The following is a 13518-nucleotide window of genomic DNA, read 5'->3' on the forward strand; positions in this document are numbered from 1 at the left end:
ATTGGAAGTATAAAATAAACAGGGTTGAAACTTGAAACTTGAAAGTCTCTTTTATATTTTAAAAATATATTCTGAATTTTGTATATTATATGTTTATATGTAAATCTATAAAAGATTAATTAAGTTATTTGGTGCATGGGAAAAGAAAAGGAAACAAGGAAGAGCAAAAAGAAGAGAGACAATGACGTTGAGGACAAAATCCCAAACATATCTGGCAGGAGCTGGTTACAAAGGTCCACAGGTGCAAACATATCTTATTATTAATTTATAATAATAATGTTTTTGAATTAAAAATAAAGTAATATGACAGAACTATCAGTACGCGAGTGCACTAATATCATCTCAGAGAAACAAAAAATGACGTAGCCTTGAGGGCTAGTTTGAGAGTTGTATTTTGGAGGGAAAGGGAAAGTTTGGGAGGTATGAAATACACTTGTGAGATGACTCTCAAATCTTTCATTTCCTTTCATTCCCTCCAAAATCCAACTCCCAAACTAATCCTAAGGTATCTCTATAGTAGTTATACAAAATTAATACATATAGAGGAAGATTTATGTGAATTGTAGTTTACACATTAGAATTTAATCTCGTTGATAATTACCTCTTCCAAACAAGTGTCATTATTAGGAATGAAAGAGTAGTTTAACTCAATATTTGTATCAGGTAAGAATATTCAACTAAAAAGGACCTTATACCCTATACTTTAGGGGTGTCAAACCCCCTTAACTCCGCGACTTTGATCCCTCCCTTACTTCATTTCCAGGTACTCTTCTTCTCTTCCCTCTTTCTCATTCACCTAGGGTTTTGTTCTTTTCTGCTCTCCAAATTACTCCATCCTATAATCTCTATCTTCTTTATCATTCAATTCTTTTATAAACTTATTCATTTCACAATTAACACTTCATCCCGCATGATCCTGTTCTATATCAACTATCTGGAACCTCATATGTGCTGGGTATAATTTTCTAATGTAAAATTATGTACTTTATCTACCTCTTCATCCTGTTACTTAATCTCCTACTGTAATACTACGCTGCATTTAATGAATTCATGATATATAATTGTGTTTATTTCTGTTATATTTTATTTACTAAATTCATGATATATAATTGTGTTTATCTCTGTTATATTTCATTTGCTAAATTGTGGGCAATGTTGAGAAATTCAATTTGATCTTGAGCACTAAAGATTGAACCTTTAGTTAGTTCAACAGCTTAATGTTGAATTCTGTCTGGGAATAACTTAAACAGCAGCAGTAGAGGGATAACTTCATCAGATATGCCACCTTTGCCCCAGTGTTTGCAATCGGATCCGATAACGATAGGCAATCAGAAATATACACGTTCAGGAGAGCTAAGGAGGGTTCTAGGTGTTTCTGTCGGGAGCACGTTAGAAGACCATTCTTTTGGAGTTTCACATCCTAAACCCATAGCTCCAGTTGCCTCAGGGGAGATACAGAACTTTAAAGAAAGTGTACAATATGCTTCCAGAAAGGCGAGGTATATAATTGTTGTTATGTCCCAATTTCCTATAACATATTCCTAGGTCTGAAAATTTATGTTTGTAAGGCTCAATTTGTGAAATGAATGGTTCAAATTTTTTACAATCAGTATGATCTTTTAGGGGAGGAGAGTGGCGATAGTGTCAATCTTGATGCAGGCAAAATTACGTGACAATCTTTATGAGGATAAATGACTTTCAATGATGTTAGAATCTTGTAATGAGAAAATGTGAGAGGATCGTTTCGTGATTTCTTTCTGCCATTGCCTTCTTTTTCTCGTGGTCTTGGCCAATTGTACACTTTTTTTCTTCTTTTTTCCCCGCCTCTACGTCTGGGATAGGGTTACTTTTTTGGCTTCACTGGTGCAAAACACATGGGCTTTTTTGGGGGTGTCATATGGTAGATATGCAGAGAGATTGACATGCTTTGTTGCATGACCATTTTGCATAATATCTAAGTTTTTTTTTTTGGAAGTATTTCTTATACTCTTGTAGTTTTTCACCTTCTCTTCTAATACTATTTCTTTTTCTGTCCAAAAAAGAAAAAGTTGTACACGTTTCTTTTGGGGATGCTTAGACTTATTAAAACTTGCAGTTTTGCACACCCTTAAAACCTATAAGGTACTTGTGATTTATTTGTGTCTGCTAAAAAAATGTTAATTTCAGATATAGATTGTTTATCTATTATTTTATGACACAGTATATTCATTTTGGTGTCCTAATAGAAGTGTAATATGTCAACCAGGGATAGATCAAACATGTTTCGTGAATCTATATCTGAATTGGAAAGGTACACAGAGGCATTAACCTCAAAGAAGCGACAGAGGGCTGATTTGTCAAGTGAGAGAGGAGGTGGAGTAAACCTAACAAAGATGGGTAGCCAGCATCAGAAAACCAATATTGATAATCTGACTCAGAGATCAGACTCCAAGACGTCAAATTCAACGCTGAGCAAGCGAATACGTACATCTTTGGCAGAGACGCGGGTGCGTATGTGTTACACTATTATTACTCCTTTGGTTCTACTCCCTCTGGTCCTCACTATAAGACACCATCTATAAGGTTTTGGTGGTCCTTTTTATAAGGCACTTTACAATTTCTATGAAACATTTAATTTCGTTCTCATATTTGTCCTTATTAAAGGTTTTATAACTCTCTCTTTTTTGTCTTGGATAAATCAATAGTCCATACATAGTGAGAGTCAATTAAAAGTTTGTTGTCTTCAAGATTATCAACCAAGAAGTGCTAAAATATTTAATGAGGGCATATCTTTTTTTAAAGAAATCAAGAATATTAACTAGATTTAACTACCTTTATTGGTTTGTGGAATTCAATCACAAGTGACTTATAATAAGGATTGGAGGGAGTATTATTTATTTGTATAATGCAAGATGCTATAAATTAAACATATTCATTGCGGAGTTTTATCCTATATGTTGTTAAAGCCCTTTACATTCATTTTGTGGTAAGAATGGAGTTTCAATTTAGTTAATGGCCTACTAGAGTGCATTATATACACATCTGTTCATAGGATTAATTTTTTCAAGTTGCTTTTTACCCCAAAAGAATGGTTTCAAGTTGCTTTAAGCCTCCCTAGTTCAAACTTCTTAGGATGAATAATTGAAGTCATTTATCATGTCAAACTCCAACTATTAATAACATTACTATTAGGTTTTAAATTGTTCATATATTTTTTATAGTGTATTTTCTATATTAGCTTGGCGCAACAGTAAGGTTGTTACTTAGTGACTAAGAGGTTTGAGTTCAAATCCTAAAAACAACCCCTCCCCTTGCAAGAGTAAGGTTGCGTATATCTACCCTCCCCATACCCCACTATGTGGAAGCCTCATGCACTGGGCCGCCTTATTTCCTCTATAACCTCAAGACATGAAGTTTAAGATTTATCTTTTTTCCCCTGATAATAATCTGTTTACGCTTGCTTTCATTCTTCATGATTTTGTTCACTCTATAATGCTTTCAGGAGGATAGTAGGTCTGCTGCTTTCGGAAGGCATCAGATGGTCACTGAGAAGGATGGAAATCCGATTCAGACACTTGGTGGGGGTTCTGTTCGAAATGAGGAGAAAACTCGCAGATTACTTGCTGGAGGTGATGGGTTGGATCAAAAAATAAAGAAGAAGAGGTCTGTTGGAACTGTAGGAAACAGAGTTATCACTGGTGAAAGAGATGTAAAAAGGGCTACTCTTCCAAAGGCAAATGCTGATCCGAAGATGCGGTTCTTTGATACTCAGGGTTTCAGGTAGTATTTTTTTGTCTTTCTTTTCAATTACAGAGTACGTTTTCAAGTGTTATGTTAATTCTGGCTGATGTGTGTAGTCTTCTGCCATATCATCTGTTAAGATTATTAGACTCCAATTGCGGTTAAGGGTGATGATGTGCTGTTTCAGCATATTCCAAAGGCACCCATTATATCACAATCCCGGTACTTGTAGAGTTAATATTCTGCTACATGTACCAGTTGTGACTATTGTTTATAAGTACTCTCTGCTGCTACATGAATCATTGGTTTATCTGTTAAATTCGATATTCTGCTGCCAGTGCTCCTTTTCCAACGCATTGCTAACTATATTGTTTAGAAAATAAATGTTTTCTTACTTGTGTTTGGGACATTTGTCTTTTTTTTGTTGGTAAAATGAGAGCTTTTATTTGGTGGGTCTCAATAAAGCTTTGATGCACAACCTTTCTTTGTGTGCAAACTTTTTCCTGTTTGGTTATTGGTGGGTGAAATTCCTGCAACATGTAATCTGAGCCCTGTTTTTTTGCTCTCTCTCTTTCTCCCTCTCTGTTTTTTCAAGAGCAGTTTTGTATAGTTTTTCTTATAGTTTAAATAATGCAGGATTAGTGCTTTTCTGAAAAGCTAGAAAGAGTACCATATGAAAAAAGCTATATCGTAAAACCAGTTTTTTTGCAAAGCTTATCCAAATGCACCCTTTTATGTTTTGCATGGTCCTTGAATGTGTAGCTTTTACCATCAGGTAATTTGATGTAGTTAACAAGTGATTGATTTTTAATGCTGACATGCTATTACCTTTTCTATTCAGAATTGGTTCAAAAAGTACTTAAACTTTTGCCATACTCTTAAAATTATGTGTGCCATTGTGTGAAAAAAATGTGTAAGTGGATTGCAGGAATGCATCCAAGAGCGAGATTGTTAATCATAGATAATGTCATATGAATCATTTTATATATGTGTGCACATTAAAAGTTAATGCATCAAGGTTAATGATATTGAATTAACTTCGCTGATGTCAAGTTGACTCATCTGGAAAATATCTCACTTTAGGCTTGAGTTGCATCTTTACTTGTATTCCACAATGTACTAACCTATTGCAACCACCAACCATGATTAGATAAAAGCTTCTTTGGATTATATTGCTTGTTCCCTTTCTCTTGTTTTTCTTTTCCTTCCATAATTTTAACTACTCTGGACATTTTGTTGTTTACTCTACTCGGGTAACTCTAATTATAAGGTAGTGACATAATTGTCAAATGGTACTTGATTTAGTTGTTCGAGAAGAACAGAAAAGTTAAACTAGACCTCTTACATGAATAGGTTATTCTGTGGTGCAGATTGAAATCTCTTCCTGGATCTAGCGGATCCAATAAGTCTGAAGGCTCTTCTGAGCCTACTAGTACAGGTGCTCTCACAATGCTTGCAAATGAGCAAGAAGGTGCATCTCTTCGCATGGACCACATAGCTGAGCGAAGAGTTGTGGCAAAAGGAAATAACAGGTTTTAATAAATCTTGACATTGTCATAATTTATTTTTACTGCCTAGTTACTGAAGAAGGCAATAAATATACTTATGTAAATTGCTTTACCAATCAATTTTTGTAGACTGGAGCATATTTAAGACATCAAGTTTGAGTGGCCCTTGATGACATTTATATGCATTGATATTTATTTAAAATTTATTAATGGGTCATTGTTCTATACTTAGGGCAAATACTCAGGAGGATTGCCCATTGATCATCCCTAACACACTAATTAAAAACAAGGTTTCTCGGGCACCACGAACGAGTTCAGTTAGTGCGCTTGACTTGTCTAACATTCAACCTTCATCTGGAACTTTTCCAGGTTGGTAAAAGACTTCAGCTTTTGGTATAAAATCTTAGTGGTTGATATCATGAATAGTTAAATTCTTTATTCTCCAGGTTCTTCTATACACCCGATGACCCAATGGGTTGGTCAGAGGCCACTAAAAAATTCACGCTCAAGAAGAGTGAAAATAGTTTCTCCTGTCTCACGCACTCTTGAAATTCAGGTTTCATCTGAAGGCTGTCTAACTTCTGATTCCACTGTTAAAGCTTCTGCTGGCAACAGTGGATTTCAAATGGCAAGCAGCGTAGAAAACAGTACCCCAAAATATAAAAAAACACCTGATGATATTTCATCTCCATTTGGATTATCTGAAAGTGGAGAATCTAGAGCTGGAGAAAACAAAATAAAAGAGAAAGGAATGAATAGCAATGACTTTGCTATGGCACCAGAGAAGGCTGGGCCGTCTATGTTACAAATGAGGAGGAATAAAATACCAACAGATGAATCTGGAGATTATGTGCAGAAACAAGGAAGAAATGGAAGGGGTTTGTCATTAATAAAGCCGGGCCTTCCTTCGGGGAGGGAAAAGACAGAAAATTTACCAATAACGAAGCCAGTACAGGACATGAGGCCTAATGATAAGAGTAAAATGTATGTTGATTTCATTTTCAGGTCTTCTTCAACCTCTCTATTTTCCAGAACTGCCATCATACTTTTTTGTTGAATGCAGCAAATATGGACGCCCTCCTTCAAAAAAACAGAAAGGTCGCAAGGTTTTGACTCGTGTAGGGAAGCAACTGAACATCGACTCTTCTGATTTTGGAGGTAATATTTTTTTTTTGAAATTAATTTTGGTTTTGTTTGGGTACTCTAATTTTCGTGATGGCACAGACAGTTAAAGTTCCATCACAACTGCAATAAATGGATGTGAATTTTTTAATAAATGGTAATAATATTATTGTTAGGCTTTGCCCAACTGGAATGCTTTTCATAATCATAAGTTATTATGTCATTTCACTTTGCATTTTTTGAGCATTTATAGAGGCTATCTTATCAAATAATGTTTCAATGTTTTTTATTTATTTATTACTACTTTACATATTACTCAGAACTATCATTAATTTTATTTTTCTGTATGTGCTATATTTTGTTTTCAGGTTAATATATAGTAATATAGTCTGTTAACATACTATTCTATGGCCGTCTTTATTATGTGTATATAGACTGTATAATTGGCATATGATTGTCCAGGTGAATGTGACGATGATCATGAAGAATTATATAAAGCTGCAAATGCTGCTCGTAATGCTAGAAGTATGCATCTTAACCATTTAACCTTTCGAAGTCTGTATATCTCCAAATTGTATTCCTTTTATATTCAGTTTTGCATCTCACTAGTTTGTAGCATTTTTTACACAGGTCTATTCTGTTCGGGTCAATTCTGGAATAAAATGGAGCCTGTTTTTGCTTCTATCAGCTTGGTTGATGCATCATACCTGAAGCAACAGGTAGCAATTGGTGGTGAACTTGTCATGCTTGAAATTTAAAGTTTATCATTTAACTGTCAATAAGTTGAATAACTTGCTTTTCTTTTAATCAGCTCAATTTTTCTGAGGAACTTGATAAAAGTTTAGCTCATGTGCTTGACATTGATCATGATATGTTGGTAAGTGAATGTTTACCATTGTGCATAAATATAAGTGAATTTTTTTCACCTCACTTATCACTAATTAAGAAATTTTGTTTAGATCTCCGCCTGTTTAATTTCATAACCTTATCAACTGCCATCGGGTTGTTCACCTGGGAAAAAAAGTATTTCTACATGGGAAATGGAATGACTTAAAGGTGAAGCTAAACTGTTTGAGGAATGCTGATATAACTAGTAAATCTGTATTTTCTTAGGGTGTTGATGTTAGTAACATAACTACTCAAGGTTCAGAGGAAAGAAAGACAAGCCGCTGTGACGAAGAATCAACTAAGTTTGATGCCTTTGGTGGAAAGAGTGAGATGGCTACCCCATTATTCCAAAGACTTCTTTGTGCTCTAATTGTAGAAGATGAAAGTGAGGAATCATGTTACCAAAGTGAAGCGAAAAATATATCTCGGCAGTGTGCTAGTGATGGTTCTCATTGTGGTTCTTGTAATCAAATTGATGTTGAACCTAAAGACCTGGATAGAATGGATTCTGAAGTTGAGTCAAATACATTTAGATACCCAAACACATCCAGCTCTTTACAAAGCACTGGAGTTTGGCAGGGATATGAAGAACTTTTCATTTCTGATGTCACGCACACTGGTGAAATATGTTCTAATGATGTTGATCAACTGCAGCCTGTTGAATTAAGTGTTCCTTGCTTTCCTTCTAGTGATGGTCAGTATCAGATGATGTCTCTGGATGATAGGCTGCTGCTTGAGCTGCAGAGCGTAGGCTTATGTCCAGAAATATTGGTAGGTTTTTATTTCATATGGAATTATTAATATCATACTTACTAGAAGCTTGCCACATTCATAGCCCGTACTCCTTTAACTTATTTCTTTTCGTGCAGCCTGATTTAGCTGAGGAAGATGAAGTTATAAATCAAGATATTCTGAAACTTGAGAAAGCGCTGTATGAACAGGTTTGCTCTGAAAAACAATCCTTGAAATGTTCATTTAATCTGTATGAACAGGTTTGCTCTCTATGGATTGCATTAAATTTATATTTATGGCCTCAGTTTTCTCCTTTCTTACATCATTGTCCTTTATTTTGGTTGACTAATAGAATGGAAGGAAGACGAAAAACTTGGACAAAATTGATAAAGCTATTGAAAAAGGAAGGGACATGGAAAGATGGTATGTTCTAATTATGCTTTGCATGTTATGCTTCTGGTCCCCTTTTATGATCTATTTAATCTATGTTACGGATCATGTCCTAGTTGCCTTGTTTTCTTGTCAACAATCATGGGTCACGACTTTCCATATTTTTTTGTGTGCTTTAGATATTACTGATTCTAAAAGGATTTATGTCCTTAATGTGCAGGACAATTGAGCAAGTTGCTTTCGACCAACTTATTGAAATTGCTCACAGGAAGAGATTGGTAATAAACTGATGCTTTAACCAACCTTTATTGTATTCTATTAACATCTACAGGCTTCTTTCCCATTTTTTAAGCTATAAAATCTCAAGTTTTTTTATGCTTGATTGCATTTGTTTGGAATTTGTACATATTCTCATGTAGAGCAACATAAATGGTTGCATTGCAGATACTGTTGACTGTCATATTCTAACCATAGGATGCCAGGGTTGGCTGCAAAAAGCTTACATGCTTTTGGGCAAAATTTCAATGCCTGACTTCAATTTCCTACTGGCTTAGTCTTGCATATGTATTTTAGTTAGCAACTCAGCACTGAGTCAAAAGTAAAAGGCTGAAGTTCTATTGCCAGATGCATCTTATTTAGAACTTATGCTAGATTTAAGAGATTGCAAAGCAGATGGTTTTGGTAGTTACTGTATTTTTATATTTACAATAAATAAATCTGTGATAGTAACTCAGCAATTTGAGAGTTTATTGATCAACGGTTAAAATACTGTGTACTTTGGGCATAGCACTGCTCCGTTTTGGTGATTGAATTGTGTTTAATTATATGTTTACTGAAGAATCTAAACGATGTCATTTTCTTTCCTGTTCTGTTGGGAACTTGGGTTTCTGTCATTTTAGATAGTTTTCCTTTTGATATGTGCTTCTGCTTGCTGTTGCTTTTTATTTTTTGTGTGTGTCTGAATCATCACAGGGATTGAAATAACATCTGTAGTTGTTTGGAAAAAAAATTCCCCATCTTTGAAAATACTTACACTTCCACCCCTTTCCTGTTTCATCCCGATAATTGCTTTCTTGTTTTCTGATATTGAAGATGACATGATCAAATTCACTATCTTCTATTTGTGATTAGTGCTCACCAATAAACAATTTCTTTTAATTAAATGTAGCATTTTCTAAACATGGATATTCAATTTAGTTGAATTGTGGGTAGTGGTTAAGTTTACGAGTCTAATGTCACTGGTAAATGGTAATATTTTTTATTGAATAAATTAAGGTTTTTTGATAAGTCATATTCATGAGTTTTCTCTCAAATTGAATTTTGACAGGCATGCCGAGGAAGCAAAAATTCAAAAGGTGCGATTCACAAGGTATCAAAGCATGTTTCACTGGCTTTTGTCTATCGTACTCTTGGAAGATGTAGAAGATATGAAGAAGCTGGCATTAGCTGCTTTAGTGAACCTGCCCTGCAAAATGTGATGTTCTCTTGTCCTTCACATGAGAATGACGCACAACCTATGGGCTGCATTGTCTCTGGGACAGCCAGTAATACATTTAACAAAGCTTCCCATCTAGCAGAAGCCATAAAATCAGGTCATTCAAGATAATGCTCTTGCATACTTATGTCATGATGTCAGTGGATGTGTTTTTACTCATTTAAACTATAGGGTCATAGAAATCGTTGCTAAGTAATCATCTTCTCTCTTCTTAGTCCAAGTACTGTTACATTGGCTGTATCTTTACTGACAGTTAAGTGATCTATTAGTTTGTTGGTTCCCTTTATTCTTTTTTCTAATTTTTTTTGTGTCTGCTGCTTTGGTGCAGTTTCTAGTGCTTCTGAAAAATATGATCGCCACAGAGATGATTTAGACAGGGGACTGCTTGATTCTTTTCAGGATTCAATTCACTCATCAGAACAAGCATCATCCAAGAATGGGCCCGTGTTTGTCAAGGAGAAGAAGAGAGAGATGTTGGTCAATGGTAGTATCAGTGGTTCTTCCTCAAGAGCATCTAATCTTGATGGTGCTGTTCATGGCGGAGTGAAGGGAAAGAGAAGCGACAGAGAAAGGAACCAGAGCAGGGATCAAATCAGGGAAAGTTCTGATTCTAGAGGTGGACGCTTGTCATTGGACAATAGCTGGAGTGAGAACAAAACAAAAGCTAAGCCCGAGCAAAAGAGTACTGCTGGTGGACATCAAGATAGGTTTATCTCAGCAACAGAACCGGTGGCTGGTGCAAACAATAATGGTAGCAAAGATGGGACAGCATTATCTGGTAACCAGGACACTTCTAAAGTAAAGGAATCTGTCAACTTTGTGAATTTGCCGCTAGATGATTTAAGTTCAATAGATGAATTTGGTGTAGCTGGTGAACTTGGTGGGCCTCAAGATCTTAGTTCTTGGTTGAGCTTTGATGAAGATGTTTTACAAGACCATGATTCTATAGGCCTTGAAATACCAATGGATGATCTATCCATGATTCTATAGGCCTTGTAGATACCAATGTCCTATCAGAGTTAAGCATGCATGTGTGGCTGAGTGCAACTTGTAAACTCTACCAATTACATGCATTGTATCTGAAGGAGAATCTGTATTTATTTAGCAAACATGAACTGGTGGGCATAAAGGTTACTTATTTTTTCTCTGGAGGGCAATATTTTTGAACCATTTATAGGGTAATCAAATTGAGGGAAGAGAGACCTGTAATTGCAATTTGATATTTTTGTAGAAAGTTGTATAGGGAAGGTAATTCAGATGAACTGCTACATTAATGAATTTCATCATTTCATGACTTTGCTTCCAGTTCCCTTAATTTTTATCTCCATGATTGAAGATGTGCATGTGTCCTGCAACATTTTTTTCTTCATTATTCAAAGTGTGTTTGACTGATTGTATTAGACAATGGACCAGATCTTGAGCTTCTTATATCTAGCTGGTATTGCTAACATGAAAATGCACACAAGTCCTGATCTCAAAGTGGCTTTTTGTGGAGTTTTAGTTTCATGAGATTGAAGCAATGTCATTCATTTAATCATAGGTTGACTCGAGTTAGTAAAATGTAACATTGTTTTTGTCTAGTGTTACATAATGTTCACTATTTTCTCCTAAAACAATGAAAGCAAAGAAAATGAGCCACCTTTAGGCAATTTAGTTATTTGTTGAATGTTCACGGTCTACCAGTCATTCCTTCAAAACAGAGGAATTTGGCAAAAACAGAAAAGTCAGAAACTTGTGTACTGAACCACTTTTTTATGCTCTCTAAGGAAAATTACTGACACTAAGTTGCAAGAAACCACACAAATAATACCACCACTCCAAAAAATAGAATCTGATCCCTTAACATGATGCACTCTCCACCATAAGTTAGGGTACATGACCACCATTTAATCTACTGTGCATGGTAATATTTCAACCATATTATTTGTAGTGAAATTGAAGCAGCTATCTGCTTATTAACTTGGTTTTTGTAACACCAGTTCTCTAAATCAAATATATGAAACAACACTTCACTTATCCAAATTTTACACTTAGTCATACTTATTTGGATTTAATTTAAATAAGTAGCAAACAAATTTACCTAAGTGATATAAATTAGTTATCCACATAAACTATAACCACTCAATGATTCTGAAAATTCTTATGCTGTAGGTTTAGTTAACTATTTGAAACAGGTTCAATAGTTTAACGCTCTCATGTACTCTTAGTAATAACAAAGACATGATTAATCTGATATAATTTTATGGCTACTCTACTAACAAGGTGTTGGTCTGATGGTGTGAGATCCCATTAGATTTAGGATGACCAAAAGATCACGGGTTCAACTCCTAAGAGTGACGCTTGCTAGGAGGGTCAGTCACATACCCTGAAGTGAATTAGTTTTTCACCCTTTGAACATCCTTTATAGTACCAAAAAAATGCTTAATCTAGGGACATATAGAATAAACTACATGGAACTGATTGAAGAAAAAAAAAGTTGTAGGCTACAATCTCATCAAGATTGGAGAGTTAAAATATGAAATTAAGCACGCCGATAATGATACATAATTACATATTGCCATTATTCCTAATAAATTAATTCATATTGCTGACTAAAAAATAGTACACAAAGCCCCGGTCCAAACTAACACAACTATCAAAATAAATAAATCATCATGGTGGGTCCAGAATTTCTAAGTAAAAAAATTAGGATCACCAATCATGTTAACCAATTTCTATTGCCATAGCCTATTGGAGGTTGCTGAAAATTCTTAACAACCGAATATAAGGCTCCTGCTAAATCCTCATTAAATAGGACATATGTTACTTAATATAATCCTACTCGAAATAAAGTTTATTATTTCAAATTGTCTCATACTAACAATATTGAAGGAAAAATAGAAAAAAAATAATAAATATTTAATTTTTTTAATTAATAAACGTCATTTAATACATCATATCCTTGTCTTAAGACACATGCACGTAATCGAACCGTTTAACTGCACACAATTCCCTTGTCTTCCTTTTTAAATAAATTAATCCAATTTAGTTTGAAACCACTTCATATAAATGAAGAGACACAGAACTCATGTCCTTAATTCATATCCTCTTCTTTCTATTTGTCTCCTCTCCATATATTATAGTAATACTCCACTTAAGCTACTAGTATATAAATGCAACTCAACAACCTCACTTTCAAGAAATTATTGTATGATGAATAGGAACATGACACTTATAATTATGAACTTGTGTGTCATATTGCATGGGACTATATAGCCCTAGCCACACATTAGTTTCTTCATAACTACTGAGGGGCTTATGGTTCCTTCAAACATTTCAAAAACTCACTTGGTTAAATTGTGGAACATGACTGCATCAATTTAAGGTAATAGCATCCTTTGATGGGGCTAAAAACTTATGAAGTAACATGTATGTGTCCTTAAATTACATTAAAAAAAAGCTTATATGAATGCATTTAATCCACATGCCTTAATTAAAATTCTCTTTCAATCTCAAGTGCAACATAAGATGAGAGGGTGTTCAGCTTCTCCAAATAAGATTTAAGAAAATATTCACCCTCACATTATATATAGAATCACCAATTCAATAATAGGAATAAGAGTGTTCTTAACTATTGAATTTTACTTCAACATAATTGCATGTGATTTTTAGTTTTTAATTTGT

General features: G+C 34.7%; 1 protein-coding gene across 8 annotated transcripts; it reads left to right on the forward strand.

Annotated features, from left to right (window-relative positions):
• On the forward strand, nucleotides 715–11158 carry LOC109325653. Of its 8 annotated transcripts, none has more exons than XM_019558135.1 (17): nucleotides 715–970; nucleotides 1161–1499; nucleotides 2246–2486; nucleotides 3482–3759; nucleotides 5091–5252; nucleotides 5461–5597; nucleotides 5675–6212; nucleotides 6292–6386; nucleotides 6813–6875; nucleotides 6981–7069; nucleotides 7162–7227; nucleotides 7464–8009; nucleotides 8108–8179; nucleotides 8323–8393; nucleotides 8581–8638; nucleotides 9688–9952; nucleotides 10178–11158. In XM_019558135.1, the coding sequence occupies exons 2-17, from the start codon at nucleotides 1279–1281 to the stop codon at nucleotides 10843–10845; spliced, it is 3570 nt and encodes a 1189-aa protein (XP_019413680.1). In that variant the 5' UTR covers nucleotides 715–970; nucleotides 1161–1278; the 3' UTR covers nucleotides 10846–11158. The 8 variants fall into 8 exon arrangements, with proteins under 8 accessions (XP_019413680.1, XP_019413679.1, XP_019413681.1 ...); XM_019558134.1 differs by having other exon boundaries at nucleotides 715–955; XM_019558136.1 differs by lacking the exon at nucleotides 715–970 and having other exon boundaries at nucleotides 1150–1499; nucleotides 10178–10862; nucleotides 10924–11158.

This window comes from Lupinus angustifolius, chromosome LG13 (genome assembly GCF_001865875.1).
Source record: "Lupinus angustifolius cultivar Tanjil chromosome LG13, LupAngTanjil_v1.0, whole genome shotgun sequence".
In the NCBI taxonomy this organism is placed as follows: Eukaryota; Viridiplantae; Streptophyta; class Magnoliopsida; order Fabales; family Fabaceae; genus Lupinus; species Lupinus angustifolius.

Excerpts from the sequence above, each read along its gene's own strand:
- LOC109325653 (XM_019558135.1), top strand. The coding sequence starts at position 1,279 with ATGCCACCTTTGCCCCAGTGTTTGCAATCGGATCCGATAACGATAGGC. Across the intron at positions 1,500-2,245 it reads TATGCTTCCAGAAAGGCGAG|GGATAGATCAAACATGTTTC; the intron begins GTATATAATTGT and ends TATGTCAACCAG. Across the intron at positions 7,228-7,463 it reads ACATTGATCATGATATGTTG|GGTGTTGATGTTAGTAACAT; the intron begins GTAAGTGAATGT and ends GTATTTTCTTAG.